The sequence below is a fragment of the Lutjanus erythropterus genome, chromosome 17 (genome assembly GCF_056507025.1).
Source record: "Lutjanus erythropterus isolate fLutEry1 chromosome 17, fLutEry1.hap2, whole genome shotgun sequence".
Lineage (NCBI taxonomy): Eukaryota > Metazoa > Chordata > Actinopteri > Lutjaniformes > Lutjanidae > Lutjanus > Lutjanus erythropterus.
In genome coordinates, this window is record NC_139333.1 from 15,078,047 (window position 1) to 15,091,177 (window position 13,131).

The 13,131-nt window shown below is 38.9% G+C and overlaps 1 protein-coding gene across 2 annotated transcripts in view; it reads left to right on the forward strand.

Moving 5' to 3' along the window:
* The first annotated feature begins 1,874 nt into the window (after positions 1 to 1,874).
* erbb2 (erb-b2 receptor tyrosine kinase 2) overlaps positions 1,875 to 13,131 on the forward strand; it is a 30,479-nt gene continuing 19,222 nt past the window's right edge. The window contains exon 1 of one of the 2 annotated variants that reach the window (XM_084740253.1): positions 1,875 to 2,184. In XM_084740253.1, coding sequence (XP_084596379.1) covers positions 2,112 to 2,184 — 73 coding nt within the window. In that variant the 5' untranslated portion in view covers positions 1,875 to 2,111. The remainder of the gene's footprint in view (positions 2,185 to 13,131) is intronic. The other variant, XM_084740254.1, reaches the window with a different exon arrangement.

The following is a 13,131-nucleotide window of genomic DNA, read 5'->3' on the forward strand; positions in this document are numbered from 1 at the left end:
ACTTTAAATCTGAGTCACATAATAAAACTGTTTTAATCTTGGAGGTGTTTCATCATAAATGTGTCACAACTTTCTGTGCGTTGATGCCCCACCTCATGCAGCTGGCGCGCTACTGATGTTTTTTGTGCCGCTCAGACGGCCTGATTCTGTCTTTGTAAAAATGTTAATGCACAGTGTGTTAAAATTAGATCTAAAGGTCTAGTTTGTAAGATTAGCAGGGATTTATTGGAAGAATGTGGCACAAATGGAATATGATATCCATAAGTTTTCATTTGTATTGTGTGTCAGACTCTGCACATACAACAGTCTGCTATTAAATACATTAGTGTTTTCAGTGATGGAACAAAACTGTCTGCACATTTACTCAAGTACTGTACTTCAGCACAAATTTTAGTTACTTTACTTGAGTATTTTGTTTTCATGACACTTTCTACTCCTCAAAAGGATGTATTGTATTTTCTATGCCACGACAGTTATTTGACAGGTTCAGTTACTACTCACTTTAGCCTACAAAATAAATGTTTGTATAAAAAACATAAATATATCTCATAAAATATGACAATATTTTATAAGACAGTATCATGATTAGGTATTAAAGGGGCATCCTCAAAAGGCTCAGTCATTCCCGAGGTTCACCACTTTGCGGCAAACTGCAGGAATTTGGGGATTTAACCATCTACAATCCATAATATCATTAAAAGATTCAGAGAATCCCAAGAAATCTCTTTATATAAGGGGGAAGGCTGAAAACCAACATATTCAATGTTGGCCCATGACTTTTGACCCCTCAGGCTGCACTGCATTAAAAACCAGAATGATTGTATATAAAGGATACTGCATTGGCTCAGGAACACTTTGGAGGACCGTTGTCAGTAAACACAGTTTGTCGCTGCGTCTATAGATGCAAGTTAAGACTCTACCATGCAAAGAGAAAGTCAACATCCAGAAATACTGCAGACTTCTCTGGGGCCTCATATCATCCGAGATGGACTGATGCAAGGTGGAAAACTGTGCTGTGTCTACATTTCAGATTGTTTTAGAAATAATGGACGTTGTGTCCTTCAGGCTAAAGATGAGAAGGACAATCCAGATTGTTACCAGAGCTAACCTCAAAAGCCAGTCTCTGTGATGGTATGGGGGTGTGTTTCGTGCCCATGGCTTCATGGGGTAATTTTCACATCTGTGAAGGCCTCATTAATGCTGAAAGGTATGTACAGGTTTTGGAGGAACATGTTCTACCATCCAGACAACGTCCTTTTCAGGGACATTCCTTCTTATTTCAGCGAGACTGCCAATACGTATTCTGCACGTTACAACAGCGTAACTTTGCAGTAAAAGAGTTCAGGTACCGGACTGCAGTCCAGACCTGTCTCCCCAAGACTGTTGCACACCTGAAGATGCATATCAAGCAAGAATGAGAAAGAATTTTTCTCTCAAAGCTTTGACAATTAGTGTCAGTGACAGTTTTTTTGGAATATTTTGCAGGCATCAAATTCATGAGTATTTAAATTAACAAAAGTCTTTCAGTTTGAACATGAGATATTTTGTCTTTGTACTATATTCACTTGAATATGAGTCAGAATGTATTTTCTGTTTTTATTTATGTTTTACACAACTGGAACTGGAATTATATATTGCAATAGTCATAGAGTGTCAGGCATTTTTCTGATCTTCTGAGTGCTTTTACTTTAAATATGTTCACATACTTTTACATAGGTTAAATTCTCAATGCAGTACTTTTAGCTTTAAAGGGTGGTATCAGTATTTTAATTATAGTAAATGATCTGAATAGTTCGTCCACCACTGGCAGCAGTGTCCTGCAGATAACTCCAGTGAAGGCGGGCTGAGCTGATCTGAGTCAAGCTGCCACTCCCCGCTCAGGCCTTCACGGGAGCGCGCCTCTGCTCCTGCGCGCCGCTGTCACGCTCCACAACCACCAGGCAAGAATTCGGGAGGAAGTCACTGACATTGTTGGGAAACGATCAACAACTCAAGAGCTGCCAAGAAAAAACCTGGGGACGAGAGGACGTCAGAATATTAGCAGCTTTTCATCGGGAACAGTAAAATCCTGTAACTGCGGAACATGGACTAGAGAGGCCGGGTCTCAGCAGATGGAGGCGGTGAGAAGTTTGCTGTTTGTCGGGGCCGTGCTGCTCGGAGTGACGGGCGCGTTGGGCAGAGAAGGTGGGTAACTTTCACGGCTTTTCTCGCCTTTAATACCTCCACTGCTGGGAAAAACAGACACCGTGACTAAACGGAATATGAAAGCAGAGCATTTGCGTTACACGAGAGTAAATATTGGAGCTTCAGCTTGGCCCAAAGAGGTTGATATTTCTGGCTGGGACCACATTCCTCCGTGAGTCCGCAGCCTCGTCCTCTCTGCTCAGGCTCTGTGGGATTTATGAAGCGCTGATTAGGAGAAAAAAAATCACACCTGTCACAAAGCAGCCTCCGCTCTGATTAATGTTTGGGTCAAAACTACTAATGTTGCAAACTGAAGCCCGCTTTTGTTGCACAAATAAACACCGCAGGAACACAGTGGAAGTAGTTGAGAGTGAAACAGGTAAGAAACATGAGAACCTGCTTTGCAGCTTGGGGGGAACAGATAGAAGCGGTGAGCGTTTTGTGCAGGCGGACTTGCTGCTCTCTCCTCCTCGTAAACAAAAACAAAACCTGCAATAACAGACGTGGCTTTGTGTGCCAGGGATCATGGCGATGTCAATTATTCACTTCTGGCTCTAAAGAGGACATTGTCTGATAGAGGGCCACTTGTCACACTTGGAGCTTGAGTGCATGCCAGGAAAACAAGAGCTAACTGAAAGTGCAAACAAGTACATATTTGCAAGACAACAGTCCAACAAATCATTATTTTTTTTAATGTTAAGTGTTGACAATTAAAGCTGCAACAACTGGTTGGTTTATCAATAGAAAGGAAATTAGTTGCAACTTATTTTTACTGATTAATTGTTTGTCATTTTTCAAGCATGGGGCTTTAGCATTTTTATTTCTCTTTTCTTACATTTTAAATGCTAAACAGTTGATCTAAATCATAAAATAATTTTTATTCGCAGCTCTAGTTCATAGTAGAGCTGCAGTAATTAGTCAATTATTTGATTAGTTGTCAACTATTAAATGCCAGTTATTTTGATGATAGATTAATGTTAATGTCCACATTGTCTGACTTTAGCATCTCAAATGTGAATATTTTCTTGTGTCTTTAGTTCTCTATGACATTAACCTGAATATCTTTGAATTGGTGAACAAGGCATTTCAGGACATCACATTGGGCTTTGAGAAACACTGATAGACATATTTCACCATTTTCTGACATTTTATAGACCAAACAACTAGTCATTTATTGAGACAATAATCAACAGATTAATTGATAATGAAAATAATAATTCGTTGCAGCCCTATGAATCATTATTTTATCTTTAAGTGTCATATCACCCTAAAGCAGAGGAGCATTTAATGATGCATAAAATCTGTTGATGTATGATGGATGTTGCATTTTCACCCTTTTTTAAAGAACAATTTCTGTTTTAGAGCTAAAACAATTAATCTACAGACACTATTTTGATAATCAATTAAGTAAATTTCTAAAAAAGGAAGCTGACAGATATAAAAGCCAACCAGTGCTGTCAGCATGGGACTAGCCTATCAGAGCTACATTGGTATAAATCGGGACCAGCAAATACGTTGTCTGATATGTGCTGATATGACAATTTTATTTTTAACAGAACCTTTTCAGTTTTATAGGCGGCATTTTATGTATATTTGATCCTTTTTCTTCATTTAAGTTAATCATTAAAATGTCATCATCAAATGTCAATGAAAGTTTACTGTTTCAGTGCCCTGATATAATTTTGGACAATAAAGTTTATTGTTAAACTGTAAAATATCATGCCTCCATTACATATCTTTATCACAAGTATTTGGTAACCACATTTAAAGGATGATTGTAAAAAATGTGTTTATGTATATATTCTGTATAAAGAATATTGGCTAATAGATCTATCAGAATTATTTTTACTCCCTCACATCGATATCAGCCCTGTGAATGCAGAATCAGTCAGGCTCTATATAAAATTATAGAAAGTGTTTAAAAAATGTTAATCAGTGTTTGCTGAAGCCCCCGGATGACATCCTCAAAAAAAAAAAAAATTCTGATTATAGATAAAATAAATTAATTGAAAAATATGTTAATTTGGCTCTGATGCAGCTGCCTCTTTGTCATTCACTCTGTAGTCTCACTCGATGTCCCACCCACAGCACTATCTGACTGTTAATTAGGCTACTTTATATATTATATTATATGCTGGGAAGCTTAATTTAAAATAATACATCATAATTGTTGATAGGAGTTTATTTATATTTTGTAATAATAATCTGAATCTGCAAAGTATCTAACTTAAGTTATCAAATGTAGCCTAGAGGAGCAAAAAGTACAATATTTGCAATTATAAGGTTGCAGATGTTGGTTATTCTGAAGTTTGACAATAAGATTTTCACTGCAAATTTATATTGGTTCCAAATCTTGCTTGTCAGGCCCTTTGATTACTAATAACAGATATCACTATCGGCCCTGAAAAAAAACATATTGGTCGATTTGCAGCTTTGGTATAGTCCTCTGTATTGATCCATTTTAAGTGAAATCAGATATCAATAAGCTTGGTGAGGGGATTTTAAAAGCATTTAATATGTCACACGCTAATGGCAAAAATATTGACATCCGAAAATTCAGGCTTTATTGACATGTACCAGAGTTTTTATTGACATGCACTTTTAAAAAAAAAAAAAATACAAATCCCTACAGAGGACATAGACCTGTACATGGCTTTAATGTGATAAGATGAAATAATAGTAATAATAATACTACATTTTATTTATATAGCACCTTTCATACATAGCATGCAACTCAAAGTGCTTCACAAAAAGTAGAAAGTGATAAAAAAAACCCCACATAAAATACATAGAGTAATACATAAAGTACATAGAGGTTCACAAAGCAATATTTAAGTCGGAAAGTATAATAATATTGTGGTGAAGCTTGTTTTATTAGCTGCTACCCCCACCATCACCATCACTTCTGCACACACACACACACACACACACACACACACACACACACACACACACACACACACACACAAACAAAACCAATAGTCACAGGTGAAGTGATTTCCAAATACAACTGCATTGTTGGTGGGAACAGGTTGGTGCACTTTACTCCTCAGTGTCGGACTCTGAAGCATCAGTGCAGTGTGAGCGCTGTTACTGGTCCATTATTGCTGAGATAAACACAAGCGGTGAAGTCGGCTGCCAGCTTTCAGCCTTGCTTTCGGTTATTAAACGGACACTTCACCCCGAAAATCAAAAATACATATTTTTTCTCTTGCCTGTAGTGCTATTTATCCATCTACACTGAAAAAAAGAGACTCATTCAGAGCATTACATTACAACTGTATTGCAGAGTTTGGACATATTAGCTGTAGAGATGTCTGCCTTTTGACATCTGGAGCTAGATTGCCCTCAGCTTGTGGTGTCTCTTTCCAGAAATCACGACCCTTTTACTCAAAGTAATCCACATTTCTTCCTGTGAGCAGCTTCACGTAGGAACTACTTTCTTTCTATGGAAGAAGAACGTTTTTTTTTTTTTTGATTTTGTGGTCGGCTGTCCTTTTAGGAGTTGTTATGTCAGTGTTTTTTCCCCACACACACGTCCTGTGGCCAACATGTGCATTATATCAAAGGTCAGCAGCAGTTGTGTGAGGTGCTGTTCCATGTGAGTGAATTATTTCAATGACCTGTTCCTGTGTGAGAACATCCTGTGTGTTTGTGTGTTCGTTGGCCTCAGTATCCTCACAGTTCATGTCCCTGTCACACTCCAGTGCACCCATTGAGCGAAACTCACAGCAAAGTGATTAAGTCCTACTGAATTGCCCACAGTGGCAGGTTAACTCAGCCAGCCGTGACTCACCAGTCTGAGCTGCGTGTTAGTGATCTAACTCACTGTGAGCTGAGGAAGGGGCCGTCCGACAGCGGGCCTCATTCAAACCGGCCTCAGAGGAAACTTTCAACACCTTCTTGTGTGCTTTTCTAGGGTTTGAGTTACACACCTTCAACCTGACTTTACTATGCACTGACACGTATCTGCACAGTTTCAAAATAAATCACAGCAGCCTTGTTAGAGTCACTGTTTACTTTCATAGAAAATGTTCTTGATCATGTTGATTTTCAGAGCAAGTTTCAGACTTGTTTCTACTCAGGATCTTTGTTTGGAGGAGAATATTGTTCTTTGTGTTTGGATTATTTATCACTGTAACATTTCCTGGTAGTTAGAATTGGGCAATTCTTAAAAAATCACATGAATGATCATTTCAGGGACACCCGGTGGTCTAGATTTAAGGCAGGAGCTGCAACCATGAGTTGATGAATCAAATAGTCGCTCAAAATAAAGTTAATTGCAAACTGTTTTGATCATTGTTAATTTGTTTCAGTTGTTATTTTTTTTAACTAAAAATGTCAAACATTTGCTGGTTCCAGCTTCTTAAATGTCAGAATTTGCTGCTTGTCATTTTGTCAGGAAATGAAGGATCTTTGGGTTTTTGATTGTTGGTTGGATAAAGACGTCACTTATAGTTCTTGGAAACTTCACAATTTTTACAGTGTCATGTCACCCCTCTTCTCTCTCTCTCTCTCTCTCTCTCTCTCTCTCTCTCATCTTGCCCTGTAAACCTCACATTCAAATATAAAGGCAAGTCACGTGGTACCACTGCATAATTTATTTTGTGTTATTAGTTGTAACTAATAGGCTTATTAATAGTTAATAATCATGTAGAAATATCTTGTAGGATATGAATTATTAAGTATTACTTTAGGTTGTCAGATTTGCTAAAAACTCCTTTGAAAGGGCCATGAATTTCTCACCATGAATAACAACTAATAGTTTACCTTAATAATAAATTAATAAAAACAATCTAAGTGTCTGCAGCATTTCTTTCCCTCTCCTTATTTATTTATTTTTTTTTAAATGAAAAGGAGGAAAAACAGCTACCAAAGCTATTTTTCACAACCTGGCAAACTGAATTATCTTACTTATGATTTATTACTGATCTGTTAAGCGTTAGTAAATGATTCATTAGACATCTATAAAGCCACTTGTTGCCTTATCGATATATTGAACAATTAGAGTTTTGTTTTATTTTAATTTTGATATAGTTTTATTACATTTAGCAGCACTCTAGAGCTCACTGCAATAAACCACAATTTCCATCCTAGATATTACGCTGTGTTAATACACATTAATGAATGTTGAGAGTTTGGTCTGCAACTAACGATTGTTTTCATCATCGATTAAGGTGCCAATTATTTTCTTGAATGAATTCCTTGATTTTCTTCTTTTCCATCTGATTGTCCAGTTGTCTTTTTAAACATCAACTTGCTCTTTGCAGATGATTTGTAGATGCTTTCAAACTGTAGTAAATGTGTAAAAAATGTGTGTGTTTGTTATCGTAGTCTTTGCATGACAGGGTGAATGAGTGAGGAGTTCACATGTGTTTCTCCAGTACAGTACGGATCCTGTTCTGCTTGTCTGTTGAGCAATACCTGTTTTTTCTTCCTCAGCCGTAAAGTGAAGGGGAAGAAGGAATGTGTTCAGGGAGGTTGGGAGAAGTTTGAAGTTTATGCAAGGCACGTCGCTAGGATTATCATTGCATTAGAGTAGGGACTGACATGATAAATCTGAGGGATAATACCCCGACAGAGAAAGTCCTCTTGGATCAGCTCGTTCTGTTTGTGTTGAGCTTTGAAGGGATCTGATCCATTAGAGGAAAGCTGAGGCCAGAGGATCCTGTTGACTGTTCGCTACAGGCCCTTCAGTCTAACTCCTGCAGTAGCATCGCTGCCTGCCGCTGTGTTTCTGTCGCTCTCCGTACACTGGTAAACACACACGCACACTCCCTGTGCTAACTGGCAAACTGCCACACACAGGTGTGGCTTCAAGCTTTCAGTTCGCAGATGGTCTCAAGCAGCAGCAGCAGCACACTGGTACAAGTCACTGCTTACAGTCGTCACATCCTCTCCTGTGGGAAACCAGGTTAAGATCACATCAGTCATTAATTCTTAGATACAGTCTGTCATGACAAAAATAGCCAACAACAACATAAACACTGGGGGAAGCTCTAACTAGTAAAACAAAGCCAATGGAAAAAGATTAGCTGGAAGTGGAAGAACAGGTAGTATAAGTATTAAAACTATAGTATAGTATTATAAAACAATGCTTAATACCTATTTCAGGACCACTGCATAAAGAAAAGAAGTCTTAGGCACAGGGTGTTTTTTGTGTTTTGTTTTAATAACGACCTGCACACAGTGCTGATACTGTTGGTACAGTGCCATCAGTTATCAGAAAGGTGTGTGTGTGTGTCTGACAAGCACTTTGGTTGGATCATGTCACTGCTATTAATGTAACTTTCCGAAACAAACAATTTAAAACGGACCCCCACTTCATGCAGTGACTGGCCAGCTGTGCAGACATGACAAACAGCAAGCAGGGTTGGAAGCCGTCTTTTGTGATTCTTGAACTATTTCTGTCACTTTTGGTGCATACAGAGTGAAGCACTATTGATGCCTTCAGGGAAACATTGTCTCAAAATGTTGAGTCTCTGTTTGACGGCTGGCTTTTAACCCTGCCTTCCAGTGCAGCTATTTTGATCACTGTAAACAGTTTTGCCTTCAAACGTGGTCAGAAGCGTAGCCTCGTTTTTATGCTGTCTTTACTTCAACTTTTATCTATACTAGTAGTTTAGGCGGCAGTAGCTTGTTTTCATGATACGTCAGGTAAGCATGCATCATGCAATCACTTAATGAAAAGTATCTGAGTATCCTGAGTCCCTGTTGCAACACACTGCATGTGTCATTCAGGGCTCAACCGTGAGGTTTGCATTCTTGTCCAGGGCAGGTAAAATATCATGTCAGGCAAGTAAATCTGGCAACTCAATTGCCCGTTCAGGCAAGTGGTAAAAAAAAGAATTAAACTTTTAATTAAAATGTCAAAGTAATTTTTATCTCGAAATGGCAGAAAATGTGTTTCAGGATTTCAGAACACACACACACACACACACACACACACACACACACACACACACACACACACACATAAAGTTAACAAACAATAAAGACTTAGATTTAATCTAGGGCTTCATTGTCTATAAAAAAAAGTGAAGAATGTCCATTTCAGTTTTTCAAAGTCCAAGACAATGTCTTTAAATGTCTCATTTTGTCTGTTGAAAATCCAAAGATATTCTGTTTAATATGAAATTTGATAAATCTCCATATTTGAGAGGCTGAAAATAGCATTTTCTGCCATTTTCACATTAAAAATTGCTTTGATGATTAATTGAGCATCAAAATAGTTTAAAAGTTTTGTTCTTTTTTACCGCTTGCCCGGTCAGGTGAGTTGCCAGATTTACTTGCCTGACATGTTGATGTTTCCCTGAAGGCACCAATAGTGCTTCACTCTGTATACACCAAAAGTGACAGAAATAGTTATATAAAGAATCACAAAGCGGGGGGGTCAATGTTAAGTTGTTTATTTCTGAGAGTAATAGCATTGACAGGATCCAACCACACCTCTCCAATAACTGACACTCACTCACACTCACTTCACGTGGTAATTGGCCAGATGCACAAAGCCGACAAGTCCTTTTTTAATTTTTTACTTGACTACCTCTGTCACTTTTCTGTGTGTGCAAACAAGTGTAACAACATTAATGTCCTCGAGAAGAGGCTGTCTGAAACTGTGAACTGTTACCACCATACCTAAACAAGTATTATGTCTCGCCCCTCGCTATAGTGGCAAGTTTTTCTCTCCGCCTTTGAGCGGTTGTTTGTGACATTCTAAAAATATTTGCTCTCTGACAAAGCGGACAACATGTTGCATGAACTTGTTTGTTTCAAGTTCCTGTGATGCATTAAAGGACCTTTGTGTAGGAAGGAACGACGTCTAACAGTGAGCTTGCAGATTGAAAACACCTCATTGCACTCTCCCCTTCCAAGCATGTAGGAGAACCTATGGTGGCTGTGAAACTCGTGCAAAATGTGAAAGGAGTGTTCGGTTTGTCCCTTCTAGGTCACTGTAGTAAGATGGTGGTGCAACATGGCTGCAGAATATAGTAAAAAAAATCATTAATTGCCTTGACAGAAATTGTGATTGTATTATGAGTCACAATTCATTTTTGCATCACAATTTTATTTTTCACTGAAGAATATTAATCTTGATGATGTGACATTTATTGGGGTCTGAACTAAACTAATGTTTTCTTAAATATAGAGATCAGGATTTGTAGACCAGGGCATCCCCACAGCACAGTACTTTATAATGTTGTTTTATCATTTGACACATTTTAAGTCTCTGTGATTTGGATATTGCACTTGGCGATACTGTGCTTTAAATAATATTTCAAATAATTGTGCAGCCCTACAATGAATACTGGATTGTTTTAAGTACAAAGAAGTGGGCACTGATTTAAGAAATTAACATAAATGGGTAACTAAACACAGAATGATCGAAATGTGGACAATAGACAGGAAATAGGCATTCTCTGTCATTCTTCTCGTTAACCACAGCAAACCTGACCAATGAAAGTTCCCAGAGCCAAGTTGCCGTGATACACTGTGCAGAAGCCAGCACTAACATGTTTAGCTGTGTGTGTGTGAGCCTGGATCTTCATTGCAGCCATTAGTTGTCTGGCTGACCTTCTGGACACAGACTGTGTCCTGACCTGGAGGGTCACAGGTTGCTGATGTGTCACTGAACAAGACTCCGGGCTACAGCCTGGTTTCTCTTCTTCGTCCTCACTGGTGAAATACATCCATGTGTGTCATCTTTAAGACATGCAAAGACACACATTCCTGTGAAATGACACTTTCCAGAGTCTAAAAAGAGTTGGGCAACAACTCATGGACCCTGAGAGACTCTGACAGGAAGAAATAAATGGACAGAGGGAACATTTTTAGCTAACGTGGCTCTGAAAGCAGTTAATAAAAAGATGATGTGAGTGAATTTGGAAGAGGAAGGCAGGGATAGTGACATGACAGTGGGCAGATAGAGCTAAGTAAGTGATAAAAGAGAGAGTATTTTAGGCCACAGGGATGGAGGGGTGGGCAGCTCCTCACAAGGCCACGCATGCACACACACACAGGCGTTGCTGAGAGACTTTTGGAGAGCAAACAATGAGGGAATAAAAGCAGAGGAAGTCGAGAACTGGCTTTACACACACTTTTTAGAGATGGAAAATCTTCTTCGTTGTGCTTTCTGTTACGGCACATTTAACTAATCCCCTGAGCTGGAGCCGTCTGTGTTGTTTGTGTCTGTGTGTGGTAGTTTGTTGCGGTTTCTGTGTATATCTGCTGTCTTACTAAAATGATTTGAATGCTGCAGAATTAAAGCGCGACTCCTCTCTTGGCTTGACTTGTAAAACTATTTTCCATGATGACATCAGTGAAGGAGGCAGTGATTAGTCATTTGATTTGATATTTGACACAAGCTGCTGCGACTGGGTGTGTATTTTTGGCTGCCACTCTATTAATCACGGACCCATTTGCTGCCGGCATAGCTCCCTGTCAGATTTTAATGTGTCTTTATCACTGTAAAAAAAAAGTTGAGAAAACTCATAATTTCACGGCAGCCGGCTTCACTAAAAACTCAAACTCTTGAAATAATCTTTTGAGCAATTTACTCTTCTTCTTTAGATAAACCTGACTCTTTGAGTTTCAATCATCATCATTTCAATCATTTCAAAATTTTATTCACAGTGAGGTGTGAATAGGGCTGTGTACCAAACTTTGATACTTTTGTGGCACCCAGCCTTAGCTGTCAGCCTGATTTGTCATTATTTGGGTAATTGATTTTGATTAGAAGCGAAACTATTAAATTATGAAGATTTTCTTTTCTTTTAATTTTTTTTTTTTGGGGGGGGGGGCTTATACAGTCACTCACTTGTCACTCACTTCTGTTCTCAACTGACGCAGCGCCTGTTCTCCTGCAGTTGTCGACATCAATCTCATGTCTGATTTCTTCAGGGGAAAACCCCCCAAAACATATTGAATTGTATGTGTTATTGTATTGTGCTCGCCCGCCCGCAATTAGCCAATCTTTGCCTGTACCCACACCTTTGAATTTATATAAATATATTCATTTTTTCACAGGATACCTACTGGGTACCCACAAGTATCCAACCCAATGCAGGACTAGTGTTCCCTTATTCTCATCTTCTACAATATTATTATTATTGTTATTATGATTATGATTATTATTACCATTATTCACTTTAACTCTGATGACTTCACTGAATTTTAGAAATGAAATTGTTTAGATTATAGTTCGGGAAACCTATAGAAGAGTTTCAGTTTGATTCAGAAGTCAAAACTTTAGTGAAGACCTCATGAGTTTTGTTTATTTACACTTTGTGACCCAGTACTTCTTCGCTGAGGAGCAGGAGCTGTTATATGGGTCAAGCTCTTAGCCATCACCAGGAAACATTACACGTGGCAGACGCACATATGTGATAAGAGCATATCTCCTGAACCCCAGCGTATCAAGAAAATCACCCTCCTCCTCCTACTGCCATCACTTCCTGCTCTGTAGATGATGCATCTGCGTCTCTCCAGCCGTCTTTCCTAAAAGGGGGGACAGAGATAGCACAGGGGGGGTGGCTTCAATCAGGAAAAGTGGGTTGACTATTGAAGGGCTGTTGGAAGGGAGCCAGAGGAAGTCATTTATAACCCCAGCAGGAGGAGGGACTGTCCACTGTGTGACTGCAGGCTGAAGCATGGGAGCTATGTGTGCAAGACAGCCCCCATGAATTGTGGCGCTGTATGACCCTGAATGTAATGCAGTGTGTGACCCACTGTGGGGAATCTGTGCTCTCTGCTGCCAGTGGAAAATCTACAGTATCATATACACTAAGAGGCAGACAGAGGCCGTGCAGATGGTGTGTGTTTCAGAGTTCCCATTCAAGGCCGCTTGTAAACAGTTACAGTCAAAATATATCGAAGTCCAAGTCCTTACAGTCATCACCATCTGGATTTTCAATATCTAAAGTAAGATCCTCTGCCTTGCAAAACATG